Source organism: Gossypium arboreum, chromosome 7 (genome assembly GCF_025698485.1).
Source record: "Gossypium arboreum isolate Shixiya-1 chromosome 7, ASM2569848v2, whole genome shotgun sequence".
Taxonomy (NCBI): Eukaryota; Viridiplantae; Streptophyta; class Magnoliopsida; order Malvales; family Malvaceae; genus Gossypium; species Gossypium arboreum.
Window position 1 is genome coordinate 104,591,949 of NC_069076.1, and position 16,435 is coordinate 104,608,383.

Genomic DNA, 16,435 nt, shown 5'->3' on the forward strand with positions numbered 1-16,435 from the left:
TTTTTTATAATTATTAAAAAAACTATAAACCTATACAAATGGTTATCCTAATTTGTTTCATCCTAAACATGCTTTTCAAAAAAAATTATTGAAAATTAATAAAATTTATGAGAAACATTTTTAACAATTATAAATTATATATAAATCACGTTTAACATGTTTAAAGAATTCAAATATATTCATACATAAAGGTTTTCATGGGTTGAAATAAATTAAGTTAAAGCTCGGTTTCAAAAGAAATTTCAAATCCAAACCGTTTTCGAATAGGTCCAACCCTTACAAAAAGGCTCATTTTATTAAATAAACTCAATCAACCAACTAACTTAAGTTTTAATTGATTTAACCGAATAAACTTATCATTAGTTGGTTGATGCTTTATTTACCAAAATTGCAAAATTAATTTCTTATTTTTTTAACTAAAATGTAGTTTTTTAAACCAAATCCAACTTTTTAAACTGATTTTTCAATTCAACCCAAAAACCTAAAAGCTCTAGCTTTTGACTTTTCAAAGGCCAATTTTGGTGCAAATTATAATTTTGCCCTTCATTTATATTAATTATAAAAGATAAATATTATTTATATGTACAAATTAAAATTTACAAATAATTTATATTAATTTTAAAAGATATTTAAAATTTATATTTTACAATATTAACAATAAGTTGCAATAAATTGTTTTATTTTATTTGTAATATAATTTAAGTTGTTTACTAATACCAAAAATAATAATTTGGCATCGTGTTAATAATAACACGTGAAAATAAAGATATTTTATATTTAAGTCAATTATAATTTTTATTGCAATTATTATAATTTAAGTTTATATATTTGATATATCATAATAATATTATTAAACCACATTTTAAAAGCACTTTTTAAACCGAATGACAAATTAGCCCTAAGTTGGTTAAAGCATTTTCTCTCTCTTAATCCTTTTCAAATATAAAAAATAAAACACGAATAAATCAGGTGATTCAAAAGAAACTTACTAATAATTTGATTCTCATCACTTTGTAATTTACTTTTCATTGGATTATATATTATAAAATTTAAAAATAATACATATTAAAAGTTGGTTAAATTGACCAGTTCAATTATAAAATTTATAAATTAATAATCAACCAATTTGACTTATTTATAAGCTACATAGGCATAATGAAAAATTAGCTTCTAATATTTACTTCTTTTGTCAAATTGTCTCTTATCCTTTTTTTAAATTAAATTTGAGACACAACATTTTAAAAAAGAAGTCAATTTGATTTCTAATTTTTTAAAGAAATTGCTAATTAAAATGTTAAGTTTTTAGAATGACAACCCACAAAACAATTTAGTGTGTACTTTATACTTTTTTCTTTAATTTTTATAATTTTTATAATTTTTATAATTTTAAAATTATTTATAGACAAGATATGAAAATTAATATGAACATATAAATTACATCATAAATTATTATGCCAATATCGTTAAAAATAACATTTTAATCTCATTTTATAGAGAAAATATCCAATTTAACTAAAAAAATATACATCAAATTAAAAAAATTGTTAATCTATCATTCTGTCTTTTTTACTAGTAGAGATTAAAAGTTTAGATCATAATTTACATTTAAAAGAAAGCAGAAAAAGAAGAAGTTGTTCTTTATAATGATAAATTGAAGCAAAGGTGTAGTTATGATGATGGGAAATGACCACACTATCTACTGGTCTGCCATAATCTATGCTCAAAGCCTTTAGCTTTGCCATGTGTTGGACTAAAACACAAACCGCCATTTTTGGAAAGCTTTAAAGCAAAGCATGCAGACTTTAGTTAATTAAATATTAAATTTCGTATAGTGAAATACCGATATCTACACTCTACTCTCTTTCTGCATAATCCAAATTTTATATAGGACCGAAATCTTTACAACCTAATGGAAAACAGTGGTAAAATCAGATGAAATTTGTCATCATCTTCAAGGGTTTATCATGCATGCGACCAACGCCCATCCATGCAATTAAGGAATCACTTGCATGACAAGAGCATAGATTATACATATACATACACACAAATATGTATATATTATTCAACAGCCAGTTTGCTCCACAGGCTCACTTGGAAACCCACCCTAGCTACATGGCTTCCAATTCACCAACTGCTCTAATTCAACATAAATCTTTGAATCATTCACATCTACCTCTTCATTTCTTGACATCTCTGGTACAACCCTATCATCCATGGAAACCAAAAACTCTTCATCTTGAATTGGGTCCATAGGTTCTTCAATAGGGTTCGTTGTGACTTGGGTCTCAAGCAATCTCCTCCTTTTGTTAAACTTCTTTCCATGATCAAGCTCTTTCCCTTTGTGAAGCAACTGTTGAATGAAGTTGGGGTATTTGATCATTTTAGCTAAGAAGCTGCACATCCGTCGTTGCTTACACTCGGCCAAATGAATCCGCTCCTCAACGATGCTTAGCCGATGATTCGAGTTGTCTTGTTTTTGTCTAAGTTTCGATACTTCCATTTGTAATGAAGTGTGATCTTGCTTTAGAACCTCAACATCAGCTTCTAATCCAACTCTACTATTAGTTGAATTATCAATGCATATAACTCCTCCTTGTTGTTGCTGCTTATTATATCTACTTCTTCTCTTAATATTTTTTAATAAATGCTTCCTTCCTCCTTGAAACCCTTCATTTGCAAACTCCCATCTGTCTGAATCAATCTTCCTAAAACCCTAAAAACGCAAAAAAAGAATATGTTAAATTTGAAAATGTCTAATTTTGAGTTTAGTCCTCTGAAATTTAAATTTAATTCCTATACTTTTTTAATATTGTTTAGAAGGTTAAACTTACACGTACGACATAGATATACTCATACCATACATGCACACTCGCACATCCAATAAACAACTCCACTATCTAGGGCCTTGAGAGGCAAAAGTAAATATTTAATTTTTAAAAATTTCAAGAGACTCCTACAGATTCGAACCCGAGTGAGTTTTAAGGTAAATATCTCTTCACCATCAGATTAATCACAAAAATTCTTCTAAGATAATTCGAGCATTCCAAATTGATAACACTGTTAACTGTTACCCTACCGTATTATCGAAAACGATGCGTTTTAATGTACCGTTTCAAATTTAACAATATTTTTAAAGGCTCCGGCTAAGACCGAAACAGTGCCACTGTTAAACAGTGACAACCCTGTTATCAGTTTAAACTTATTATTAACATTATTAAAATCAAAACCAAATATACGCTAAATGAAAGTAAAAAATAAAAATAAAAAAGAACTAAATCTAAATTTCAGCATATTATAGGGACTAAACCCGTAATTATACCCACTAGAAATATAGAAACTATGAAAGTTCAGTGAAAATTTTAATGGGGGAAAGTGGTAAATAAAAATACTTACGTAAGTGTTGAGTTGACGAACAAAACTGGAGAAATTCTTGTGCTTGAAATATTTAGGCAGTAGATTTTCAGAGAACCGGTGACAATCCCAAACGACGAAGCTATTACGACCGGAGCTCCATGAAACAATAGGGTCGGTTTTCGGATCCTCCACCATTTCAAACGTTTTCCTCAGAAACGGCGGCGGACCCAAATCGTTTAACCCTTCCATTGGCTTCGGCAAAGCATCCGGCAAACTCGCTGACGGCCACCCATTGTTCCAATCTCCGACGCCGTTAATCATATCATCAAAGAGCCTCATTTCTTCATCCGGCTCTTCCTTGACGATACTTGACTCGGTTTGATCCCCTTTTCCGGTCGGTTCATTCAAAAACCCAGTCGTGTAGCTCAATTCACCACCGCCATTATCATGCTCCCAAGCTACCATTTTTTTTATTTTTGAAAAAAGAGGAACTGAAAGCGGTAATGCCAGAACAATGAAGAAATTAAATAGGAAGGAAAATTTGGAATTGAAGTTGACAGTGTTCAAAGCCTATCGCCATATTTTACTGCCATTTGTAGCGACCTTTTTTTATTATCTCCACCTAATCTAAACCCTTCTAGTTTTCTTTATTTACATATCAGGCCCCCTTTATTTTTTAATTCAATCCAATAAAATTGTGCCACGTTGATGAAAAAGCAATGGGAGAACTTTGGTTGTTGTCCTTTTTTGGTGAGGATAAATGGCACTTTTATCTAAAAGAAACTAGATATTTGATAATATTTTAACAAAAATATTAAATATGAAAATATTTTTAAAAAATTACTACTGTTACTAAAAATTATTTTAAGGGCTAGAAATGAATAAAAAATTTGGAGAGGCTAAAGTTATGATTTTATGAGAATTGGTTAAGTTATCGATTTAAATAATAATATTAAATAAGTTGATTTGATAATTAGTATGAAACAATTGAGTTAAATTAATTTTTTAAAATTTATTCAATCGGATTGTAATTAGTGACCTAATCAATTCGGCCAATGCGAATTTATTATACTAAATTATAATTTCATAAAAACTAAAGGGACCAATAATTATTTTTCTTTTTCAGGGCTAAGACCACTATCCACCCTTATCTTCGCCCCTGGGTTTGAGTTTTACATTTCACATACAAAACCAGACCCACCATCTAACAGTGTAATATATTATATTATATAATTTATAAAGACATAAAATAGTAAAAATATCTAACAGTCTTATAATACTACAAATTAAATATTAAAATATATATTAAGTTAATATTTGAAATTAGATTAATTATTTATAAATTTACATGAAATAAAAGTAAAAAAATATTAGATTACAAATTATATATAATTAAAAAATTAAGTTATTTAATATTGATGAAATTACTAAAAATGTGTTGAAGTGTTGTTGTTGTTGGTATGTAAATTAATTATTTGTAAAAAGGGAAGAAAATCAGACAATTATCCAAATACTTGTCGTTTTGTCTTCATTTTCAACTTTGGATTACCTCTCAAGTATATTAGTGCTTAGACAAACGTGTTTGTTTTATTTGTGGCCATCATCATCATCATCATCATCATTACAAAGAAGTCCCCAAATTTTTCATGAAGCTCCTAATTTTTGCTTTCTAATCCTCACATCGTTGTTCTGGTGTTATAATCTTCAAAATCTATACCGTGCAATTGCGTCTCGTAGCCGTTAGATATCATCACAGGGAAAACATGATGGAGAATCGTGCGGTGAGTACAAGACAACCGTGTTGGTTCCCCAACTGCCCACTGCATGGTGTCCACGTTTCGAGCTTATTGTCCACAAAAATGTCCATTTCTGAGGTTGGAGTTCGACCACACAAAAAAGGAAACAATATTCCACCAATAAGGTCGTGCCACGTTAACGGTATTGCTTGCAAAAACGGTTTGAGGTTTTATTATATTATTATTTTGTTCGAATCGAGGTTTTTTATTTTGGGGGAAATAAAAGCTGCTTTATAGAAGATTAGATTCAGCTTTATGAACCCATTTCTTGGATATGACCAAAAAAAGAATGGGTAGCCGTACAGGTGTCACAAAATGAAAAAAAGTAAAAATGAGCAAAAATATCACAGAGGCTCCAACATGTATTTTTGTCTTTTTATTCAAATTTAAAATCAATTAAAGATAAAAATCATCATTTTATTAAAAATTTCATTAATTTCTAATGTAATAATTGAAATAACCAAATAATTATATGGCTTAATTTTTAATAATAAAAATAAGGGTGAAGCTAGAAAACTAACGGGGCTTTTACGGTTTTACCTTCCTTAAATGGAAATTTCTCTTTTAACTTTTTTTATAATTTATTAAATTTTAAATCAATAAGATTACATTTTGACCTCTTTAAAATAATAAAAATTTAATTTGATCATTTTAAAATTATAAAAATTTATGCTATTAAAATGGTAAAATTACATTTTATTATCATGAAAATATACATTTAATTTCAGCCTCTCAAAAAAAATGGCTTAGCCCTCGAGTAAAAATTGTTATATATTTAAACAAAACGACATATTTGCTCTTTAATGAAATGTACATTGACTAATTTACTTATTTTTTAGTAGAGGATAAAATACAAATTGACTCTTAGTGGAAATGCCTCCATAATATTTTTACCAATAAAATGGAGATCATTGGTCAAATGTTATATAGTTTGTTTTTATTCATTTTGTTAAACTATCGGGTCAATAATAATTAAATAAATATTAATAAAATAAAAGAATAATTAATTGACCATTAATTTAATTTTGATTTTTATAAGTTTTCATCTATTTACAAGAGTTTATTTTATTTTCGATTATATATTATTGATTGAACTGATAAAATCATCAATTTTAGTCTATTAATTGATAAGATTCGATTCTAACAACACATATATGAGAGGAAGGCTCTTTCAATTAAAGAAACAACACTAATAGTTGGATGTTTGTAATTTTTATAAAATTTAGTTGTTAACAAAAAAATTATTTATTATTTACATTAAATTTGAGCATTGAGTTGAATCCTATTTAGATTCATAAATATATAGTTAATTGAAATAGATGTCTTCAGTTTATGAATTTTCATTTTAAATTGGTTTTAAAATTATTAATGTTACATCAATCAAATTATATTATTCAATCCGTTAAATGACACATAAAATATCATGTAGCATAAATTAAAATGAAAATTGTAAAGAATAATAGAACGTTAGCACATAAATTTTTAAATGTTAGAACTAAAAATAAAGTAAAATCTTTTAAAAAATAATGGGTGAACGATAAAACTTTGGTAAAAGCTTTGAAAATCTCAAAACCGATATTTTTACAACCTTTATTTTTCTTTAAATTTTTTATTTTAAACTATATTACATAAAATTTGACATCTCATTTAATTTTTGTATTAACAATTTTGGGTAATGGAATAACCTTATTGATATACCTTTGATCGTTTAAGGTTATAATTAGAATGTTTTAAAATTTAGGGACTAATTTAAAATAAAATTTATAGCTTAGGGATGTATAGTAGAATTAACTCCGTGATAATGAACATTCAAATAAACATATTAATTTAAATATTATTTAGTGTTTATTTGGAGTGATAGTTAAAATATTGAGACACTTATATTACCCTATATAAAAATTCAAAGACTCAATCGTATAAATATGTAAAATACATGAGTCCTATTTGAATATGTAAAATTTTTAAGTTCCTTATTTTGCAAATATTAACATTATGGAAATTGATAAATATTAATAGTATATCAATATAATTGTAAACTATATTCTCATTGATAATTATGTTATGTTCTTAGTATGTAAATTAGTAATAATTATGTCAGACTTTGAACAAATTTGTCAAGTAATTTTTGAGCAAGCATGATCAAATATTTCATCCCACATATCTCATTCTCAATCAACTGTAAGAAAAAGTTGGACATCCCATATATATATATATATATATAGAGAGAGAGAGAGAGAGGTTTTAGCTCAACAGTTTATTGCAAACCTCTATTAACCAAACACCGCAATTAGAATGTTTGACTACTCAATCATTTATTTGTGCCCAAAACAACTAAAAAGGGTTCGAAATTTTGTTTACCAACACCCTTGTGATTTTCAATCCTAACAGCAAAGAGAGAGAGACGTACATTCAGTTTAAAGCTAGTAAAGAGAATTTCACACTCAATCTTCTAGATACTTATGGACTTTCGTAGAAAATCATATTCGATGAAAGTTACATGTACAGTTTTGTGGGAACATTTTTCATACCTTTCGAGGTTCACGTTACAATATGGGGTTAAAAGGCCTAAATAAATTATTTTAACCCCTATAAAATGAAAATGAATTTTTAAATCCCTTTCACGCTAATATCACGTTGAAGTATTATAGAAGAAAATACTTCAAAATTTGATCCAATTTATCATAATTAATTAATTAACATGTTGTTTAACCGTGTTTTGAAACGTGAAAAAAACCATACACTTATATAATGCAAATTCAAACCGTATCATTTTTATTTCCTACCTAAATATCAAAAATATTATCTATATTCGTATTTTCAAAATTTACAAATAACTCAATTCGCAATCTAATCCTTAGGTGGCGTAACCTACCCCATTATTTTCTCAATTGATTTTATATTTTCTTTAAATTATAATTAAATAAATATTTTCGTAAAAATGATTATACTAATTTGATTTTCATCATGATGTAATAGAAAATTTCATATATTTTTAATAAAACACAGAAATTACACATTATAATTACATTTGAGAACCGCGAATGTGAGTAATCCATCGCCACATTTTCAAACTTTCTTTGAAATATTATTTATATTTTATGAAAATTGTAGATTTAATTTTTATATTTTATTTGATATTTGTATTTTTAAAATTTTAAAATTATAAATCCATTAATTTAAGTTCTATTATTTTTCAAAATCGATGCAATAAATGTATTATCATGTGTAAAGTCGTGTCAACTTATTTTTTCACATATTACTTGAAAATGAAATTAATGGAATAACGAATGCCATTTGCGTCAAAATTGAAATTTCAAAATTCAAAAAATATAAGGACTTAGAATGATCAAATTGGATAATATGGGTTAAATCTACAACTGTATGCACAGGACATGACTAGTAATTGAATTTAACCAAGTAAATTTAACTGCTATTGTTTGGGTTAAGATTAAAATTTCAAAATTCAAAAAGTACAAGGACTAAAAGTGACCAATTCGAAAAGTAAAGAACTAAAATAGATCAAATCAAAGCATAAGAACTAAATCTATAATTTTCATAAAGTATAGGAACTACAAGCAAAATTTTACCATTTTATTTTTATTACATTACAATTTGGATTCAAATTCTAATTTGCATAATTAAGATTAGATTTAATTTGTTTTATATGGGATTTGGGTTTGGATAATTTATTTGGGTTGTGTTCGTTTATTTTGATTTTGGGCCAAGATTTAAATAATTTAAAAATATTTAAATTAGTTAATTCGATTTTAGATTTGGAAAATGAAATCTAATTAATTTATTATGGGTTTGGATAAGCGGCGTGTTTGCTTATGGTTAGTGTAACAACAACGATGATAGTGAAATTAGATATTGTAGCTACACTGTAGTGTGAGACAAAAAAGTAAGTTAAAGCACCACACCGTCTATCCAAACCTACCCTTAATAAGTTTTAATCGGCTATTTCAACTAATAAAAAATAAAAAATTATTTATTTAAATTGACTCAATTCAATCAGTATAATCAAATTTATTCAAAAAATTTTAAGAAAATTTATTCAACCAAATTAGAATCCACTCTAAAAGTATCCAACTCGATTATCTAATCTAACCTCTAAGCTAAGTTTTATAATTCACAAAATTATTAAATATTAAAAATTTATCATATGTATATACATGTGGAAATTACGTATTTAGAATATAAATATATTATATTTAAAAAAACATACAATAAATTAAGAAACGTGAGGCTTGAGAAACATATATGTAATATATGCGGAATTAAAATAAAAATTTAGTTTAATTTATGAGTAAAAGGAAATTTATTTTTCTCATTCCTCTCTTTTCTATTTTTATTTTTCTCCTCTAATTTTTGTTTTGCTTCTACTTTGCAGGTTTGAGTAGGAACAAAAGAGGCCTTCTTTCTCTCTCTTTTTTTTGCCGCTTTCTTTTTCTTTTTTCATTGTGTTTATTGGTTGCTGTCTATTTCGATGATCTGGGTACGACAGTGATGGTGGTGATGATTGTTAAATAAAATAATTTTAAGGAACAAAGTGTAGTAGATTAAGACTTTTTTTAATATTTACGAAAATTAAAATTCAACAACCATAATTATTGGTGATCATGAGTTGAGTCAGACTTTAACAGAATTTTAAGTTTATTTTTTAAATTCGGTTTGAAAATAGGTCTAAAATTTTATTCAAACTTGACTCAAATTAAAATTTTATCTAAGCCGTAGCTTAGACCAACCAGCTCATATTAAATTCTTTTATAACATTATTTTTATATAAAAACAAATTTAAAAAATATAATACATCAAATATATTAAAATATTAAAATAAATATTTCTTAATAAATTAAAAAATATTTATACTTAAAAATACTAAAATAAGTATAATTAACAAATAAATACCTCTAAAATAATATCAAAATTAAGAATAAAACAATTTCTAATAACAACAACAAAATATTAACAATATAATAACGAAATCACAACAAAATTCAGGTCGGGCTCGGGGCCATAAAATATTTATCTAAGACTCAACCCATTTAATAAGTTTTATTTTTTATCTAAACTTATTTTTTTGAAGCTATATTTTTATCCAAGGTGGTATGGGGATAATAAGGTCTAACCACAGCCACAAAGCTCTTGTTATGATGGACCGGCTTTTACGTTTGAAGTAGATAAAAGCCACACGATAGCTTTAGCTGTAGCTTTGGCTGCAATGGCTACTGCTTCACTCATTTCCTCCCCATCACTTCTTCCAACTAAGCCCTTAACAATTCATCGGCAAAATCAGTATCATTACACGACAACCTTCAGAAATCGAGCATCCTTCAAGCTTCTAGCTGCCAAGCTTCCTGCTGGTGTACGTTCTTTTCTCCTGCCCTCTCATTGTTTTTATCTTTTAATCTATACTGGGTTTTTGTTTATAAGAAAAAACAAATTCAGGTTGAAGTCCCAAAAGCAGAGCCAAAATTCAAAGCACCATTTCTTGGATTTACGAGGACAGCTGAGATATGGAATTCTAGGGCCTGTATGATTGGCATAATCGGTGTTTTCATTGTAGAACTGGTAAAGTGTGTCGCCACCTTTTCTGCATCGTCCATTGGCAATAGATTTTCGAATTTACGGTGTTGCGTTTTGCAGATTATAAACAAAGGAATACTTCAGACGATCGGGGTAGATGTTGGCAAAGGTCTTGATATTCCTCTCTAAAGGTTCAACCCAGGAGACAAGCACCATAGCTCTATCTATATGCCGCTTAGTCGTATTAAAAATCACAACTCAATATGTATTTCATTTCTTAACTCTGTAACACTTTTGACTATTGTTATACAAATAATATAAAACGTGCTACGTAAAATCTGCTCGCCCGTGCGCTCGCCAATCATCCTAGTTGGTAACGTATGGTTCGGCTACCCAGGGTCTTGCTCGCTATCAATTTGGCGAGTTCCCCAACAGCTCGCCTATGGTCTGGTGAGTCCTTTGTTAGGACACATGCAATTTTTAGGAAGATAACATTTCATCCCGTATGTAGCTTGGTTACTTCAAGCCTTATATATATATAACGATAAATTACCTTGAAAAGGACCAAAAAAACAATTGTATGAATAAATATTTTTATACAAATGCAAAATTTTTGCGGAACCATATCATAACAATAGAAAAATATATATTTTTAAATCCAAAAACATTTATTGGAAATTATGCTCAGACAGGGGCGAAGTCAGAACAATTTTTTAGAGGGAGTCGGATGAGCTTTTAATTTTTTATAGTCTATATTTTTATAATTTGTAAAATATTAAATCAAATTTTTATAATTTTAGAGGAGGTCAAAGTACAATTTTACCTTTATTAATTTAAATTTTTAAAAAAATTATAATGACCTAAATAACAATTTTACCGTTTATAAGAAACCGGACCGTTGTCAGCCCTCCTAACTTCGCTCCTGTGCTAAAAAAAGACACGATGAAAGAAAAGATAGCAAAAGAAAAGATAGCAAAGTGTATGCACAACTATGATTAGCAGAATATAAGAGAAATCATGAAAAGGTCAAATTCTGCTATTAGACATTATACTTTGAGTAAGTTGTAGTTTTAGTACAGTTAATTTAATTATTTTTAGTTTTCATATTTTTAGAATTTTAAAATTTTAATCCTAGCAAGAATTATTAAATTCATTAAGTTCTATTTTTTTTTTCAAAAATTGAGATGCCATACGTATTATCGGATGTGTAATATTAGTTTATCATCTTTACATATTACCCCCAAAAATTTGATTCGCTTATCAGCCAATTTATTAATTTTCTCTGAACTAATATCTCAACTAATTCTCAATTTAACCAATCTGATTAATCGATGATTTAATTCAAACAATCCTCTCCATTAATGGAATTAGGTTTTTTAAAGCTAAAGGATTTTGTATTTTTGTTTGAAAAGAGGGCTATATTTTTAAATTTTAATTTTAACCTATAAACGCTGCTCACTTAAAATCTTAGAAACTCCCATATCCCCTTTTCGCTCCAATTTCTCTCATCTAGGGTTTTAGTGCCCGCCCTCATTTCTCCGAATTAAATTTTTAAAAAGAAATCCCCAAATGAGCAAAGAAGCAATTAATTTCAACATGTCCGATCTCGGCGACGGTAACTTAATTTTCTCCTCTAAAATCCTACCCTTAATTGTTTTTTTTTTTCGCTTCTCATAAATATATATTTTTTGAGTTTCAGCTCTTAACGAGGAAGCTCGAGCTGGTCTCGTTAACGCTCTAAAGGTTGGTGACTACTCGAATTATGTCATTTTTGGTTTATTTGATTTTTCAATATTTTAATTTTTAAAATTTAAAAAAAAAATTGGCAGAATAAACTTCAGAATCTTGCTAGGGAGCACACTGATATGTTGGAGAGCCTTTCACCAAATGTTAGAAAGCGTGTTGAGGTTCTCAGAGAGATCCAGGCATGTTCTTTCTTTTTATGCTTATTGTTGTTGCTTTTGCTGTGTGATGTTCATTACTATATTTGCTTGTTGTTTGTTTTGTTTTTTTGTCATATTTATTTAATTTAGGGTGGGATTTACTTTCATAGTTGAGAAAGTCGAACTTAATTTGTTGAATTTATGTTAATATCTGTACTGATTTTGATTCAAGTTACTTTGATAGAGTACAAAGTTCTATGTTCTTGCTGTACATTGACTCTCTTGTTCTTATCTAGCCAGTTAAGATTGTTGTATTTTAATTTTAGTTTTTTTTTTTTTTTTGCTAACAATGTGGTTGAAAAAGAGAGTCCGTTTTTTGATTGGGTTCTTTTTTATTTTTTCAACAGGGTCAACATGATGAGTTAGAGGCTAAATTTTTTGAGGAGAGGACAGCACTCGAAGCTAAATATCAGAAATTATATCAACCTTTGTATGCCAAGGTTTGTGATTTTAATTCTGTTTATGGTTTTCTTTAATTGGTCACCGTGGTATTTATTTGATTAATTATCATATATGTAGCGATATGATATTGTGAATGGTGTTGCTGAAGCTGAGGGAACTACAAATGATGCAGCCATGGACCAGAAAGAGGATAACACTGCTGAAGGTATGATCTTATTAGTTTGGTTCCCTCCCCCTCCTCCCTCTCCTCTATAGAAATGGACTGGTATTCATGCAATTATACTTTATATTCAGAGAAAGGAGTACCTGATTTTTGGCTTACTGCCATGAAAAACAATGATGTGCTTTCTGATGAGGTTGGTTATCCGGTTATAATTGTTCTTTGGTTACTTATTTTTTATTTTTTCTCCTTTTTGGAAATAGTGATGCTCAATTGTACTTATGATTTTGGAAGCAGATCACTGAGCGTGATGAAGGAGCTCTCAAATATCTCAAGGATATCAAGTGGCATAGGATAGAGGAACCCAAAGGATTCAAGCTTGAGTTTTACTTTGACCCCAATCCTTATTTCAAGAATACTTTGTTGACAAAGACATATCACATGATTGATGAAGATGAACCTATTCTTGAGAGAGCTATTGGGTAATTACGGTTACCTTTTCCTTTTTCAAATGTCTCATTGGATTATTAGATTACAAGACATCTTACATTTTAACTGAAATTGTTTTCCTCATGTTTTATAGAACGGAGATTGAATGGTATCCAGGAAAGTGCTTGACGCAGAAGATCCTCAAAAAGAAGCCTAAGAAGGGATCGAAGAACGCCAAGCCAATCACTAAAACAGAAGACTGTGAAAGTTTCTTCAACTTCTTCAATCCTCCTGAAGTTCCCGATGATGATGAAGACATTGATGAAGATGCTGTATGCAAACATTAAAATAGCCATGTAAAATTTGATGATTGATTAATTACTTCTACTTTTCTAATCGTTCTTTCTTTCTTCACAGGCTGAAGAGCTACAAAATCAAATGGAGCAGGATTATGACATAGGGTGCATTCTCTTTTCAGCTTTTCTCAGTTTGAAGTCCTCTTCTAGCTTCATATAAACTATATATTTGTTGGCTCTTTTTTCTCATCTTCTACCTGTTTTTTTGTGCAGGTCAGCAATTCGAGACAAGATTATTCCACATGCAGTGTCATGGTTTACAGGAGAAGCTATTCAAGGAGATGAGTTAGAGATAGGAGATGATGATGATGATGTGGACGAGGATGAGGACGAGGATGATGAGGATGAAGATGAAGATGAGGACGAGGATGATGAGGATGAAGATGAAGATGACGATGACGATGATGAGGATGATGAAGGAAGTAAGACCAAAAAGGTACATGATCCTTGATTTGTCTCATCTTATATGAATACGGCTTATTTTCCTTTTGGAATTTCAAGTGATGCTAATTTTTCATTTGATCCTTGTTACAATGCATGAAAATGTTGCTGCAGTCCTCATTTGCACGAAAGGTACATAAATTTCATGTAATTTATTTATTTTACCCTTGCCCCCTCATGATGAAATCGATGCCTGATTATTTTTATTATGTATTGTAGAAGAGTGGAAGAGCACAAGGGGATGGGCAGCAAGGTGAGAGGCCGCCAGATTGCAAGCAGCAATAGGGGGCTCTAATTGCTGCTTTGCAAGATGCATGGCAATGTTAAAGCTTGCATGGTCTATATATGATATGTTTCATGGAAGAAAAGGGGTAAGGTTGATTGCTGGTTTGGTGGTTATTTATACATGTTAAAACCATGAAATATGATTGGTTTGGAGAACCCTTCTTTCCCCTTGTTTTAGGGTGGGTTGATTTACTAGGATGTGACTGTTAGTATGAGATTTTCTCCATGTGCATGTTCCCAGGAACTCGAGTATATGTCTGCCATAGTGTTCTTATTATATATACATAGCTTGTCATCAATTATTTTATGGCTTGTGTGATTGTAGTTATTTTTTAATTACTTGCCAATTCTTACAGTTGATTCTTTTTTTACTTGGATTTGCTCCATGGTTCAAAAGGAAGCACCATGAGTTTTTTGCCTTCTAAAAGCCTACATGGATTGTTGAACTTTCACATATTTTTATAATTAATTTAAATATAAAGTAGTGTTGGGCTAGGTTGATTGCAGAAAAAGTAGTCAAATTCTGTTCTGGTACTGCCTGGAATGCTCCATTTCAGTAACAAACTTTCAGTTTCGTTTTGGAGACGGTACCATTGTGTTCCGGTATATGCCAGCCGGTAAAAATACTTAATTTTTTTGTTATTGTTATTGAATGATGGATTATGCATTTTATTGCTTATGGATCAATTTGTGGATTTGTATTTGAAAAGTTTATTGATGTGTATTTTATACTTGAGATTTATTTAATTTTATTATTCCATATTTGTAAATCTTTATATATATTTTAAAAATAATTATAAATCCAAAATGAACTCTTTTAAAAGAGTTTTTCAAGTGGAATTTCTTACTTTAGATAGTGGGAAATTTATATCAACTTGTGTAATTTGTGAAATGCTTTTTTGGAATGTGAATGTGATAGAAAATTATACTAACTATTGCCTTTTTTTAAAAAAAAAAGAAAAACTAGTAATTTGTCTAACACTTTTCAACTTTTTATTTACGTGGAAAAAGATAATTTTTGACGGTTGATCATAAGTTTGTTGGAAAGTAATTATATTTTGGTAAAAATTATTAAATTATTAGTAAGTTAATATTTTGTTCATTCGATTTTAAAAATTATAAAATCATTATTAAATTATTTGAAAGTTGTTTATTTAAATTAAAAGTCTAGCTAGTAGATTGATTATTCGATGATTGATATGGAGGATCAGTATCTATTTACGAGTTGAAGTACATACTTAAGATTTAAGTTGATTTGATGGTTAATGCCAAAGATTAAAGAAGAAAGTTATTTGGATTTTTATTTGCAGATTTGTGACAGTCAACTTGTAGACAAGCGGTGTAACTAAACAATGTTATACAACATCGATTTTAACGGCTTAATGACGTAAACAACAACTTTCTAATAGTTTAATTATCATTTTATAATTTTTTAAAGTTGAACGACTAAAATATAAACTTACTAATAGTTTAGTGGCATTAGGTGTAGCTTACTCGTAACAAAATTTTAAGGAATTAAAAAAAAAAATCATGAAAAGTAAACATTTTACATCCTACCAAACATCACTTATAAAAAAATGTTCAAAAGCAAGCAAGAAATACTTATTTTAGTTTCTTTCTTATATGAATTTGAGTTGATTATCGGATACAACAAGAACGTGGTTTGCAATTTGAAACGTTAAAAGATGTTTATTTTAACGAAATCATAAAATAAATATATTTAAATTATATTTAAATAAATTA

General features: G+C 28.7%; 3 protein-coding genes across 3 annotated transcripts; 2 read left to right on the top strand and 1 right to left on the bottom strand.

The window, feature by feature from the left end:
• Nucleotides 1-1,801: 1,801 nt before the first annotated feature.
• LOC108469362 (heat stress transcription factor A-2-like) lies at nucleotides 1,802-3,977 on the bottom strand. Its single transcript, XM_017770256.2, has 2 exons — nucleotides 3,394-3,977; nucleotides 1,802-2,713 (listed from the first exon to the last, which is right to left on the bottom strand). The coding sequence occupies exons 1-2, from the start codon at nucleotides 3,817-3,819 to the stop codon at nucleotides 2,105-2,107; spliced, it is 1,035 nt and encodes a 344-aa protein (XP_017625745.1). The 5' UTR covers nucleotides 3,820-3,977; the 3' UTR covers nucleotides 1,802-2,104.
• Nucleotides 3,978-10,277: 6,300 nt separating this feature from the next.
• LOC108485225 (light-harvesting complex-like protein OHP1, chloroplastic) lies at nucleotides 10,278-11,013 on the top strand. Its single transcript, XM_017789062.2, has 3 exons — nucleotides 10,278-10,515; nucleotides 10,599-10,721; nucleotides 10,797-11,013. The coding sequence occupies exons 1-3, from the start codon at nucleotides 10,372-10,374 to the stop codon at nucleotides 10,863-10,865; spliced, it is 336 nt and encodes a 111-aa protein (XP_017644551.1). The 5' UTR covers nucleotides 10,278-10,371; the 3' UTR covers nucleotides 10,866-11,013.
• A 1,011-nt stretch (nucleotides 11,014-12,024) lies between these two features.
• LOC108479945 (nucleosome assembly protein 1;3) lies at nucleotides 12,025-15,119 on the top strand. Its single transcript, XM_017782850.2, has 12 exons — nucleotides 12,025-12,291; nucleotides 12,376-12,419; nucleotides 12,506-12,601; nucleotides 12,967-13,059; nucleotides 13,139-13,226; nucleotides 13,316-13,377; nucleotides 13,479-13,663; nucleotides 13,765-13,942; nucleotides 14,028-14,071; nucleotides 14,180-14,402; nucleotides 14,522-14,539; nucleotides 14,627-15,119. The coding sequence occupies exons 1-12, from the start codon at nucleotides 12,246-12,248 to the stop codon at nucleotides 14,690-14,692; spliced, it is 1,143 nt and encodes a 380-aa protein (XP_017638339.1). The 5' UTR covers nucleotides 12,025-12,245; the 3' UTR covers nucleotides 14,693-15,119.
• The last annotated feature ends 1,316 nt before the right edge of the window (nucleotides 15,120-16,435 follow it).

Coding starts and splice junctions, on each gene's coding strand:
- LOC108485225 (XM_017789062.2), top strand. CDS start 10,372: ATGGCTACTGCTTCACTCATTTCCTCCCCATCACTTCTTCCAACTAAG. Junction 10,516..10,598: donor CTGCCAAGCTTCCTGCTGGT/GTACGTTCTTTT, acceptor AAACAAATTCAG/GTTGAAGTCCCAAAAGCAGA. Junction 10,722..10,796: donor GTGTTTTCATTGTAGAACTG/GTAAAGTGTGTC, acceptor TGCGTTTTGCAG/ATTATAAACAAAGGAATACT.
- LOC108479945 (XM_017782850.2), top strand. CDS start 12,246: ATGAGCAAAGAAGCAATTAATTTCAACATGTCCGATCTCGGCGACG. Junction 13,378..13,478: donor ATGATGTGCTTTCTGATGAG/GTTGGTTATCCG, acceptor TTTTGGAAGCAG/ATCACTGAGCGTGATGAAGG. Junction 13,664..13,764: donor ATTCTTGAGAGAGCTATTGG/GTAATTACGGTT, acceptor CATGTTTTATAG/AACGGAGATTGAATGGTATC.
- LOC108469362 (XM_017770256.2), bottom strand. CDS start 3,819: ATGGTAGCTTGGGAGCATGATAATGGCGGTGGTGAATTGAGCTACACG. Junction 2,714..3,393: donor TTCGTCAACTCAACACTTAC/GTAAGTATTTTT, acceptor TTGCGTTTTTAG/GGTTTTAGGAAGATTGATTC.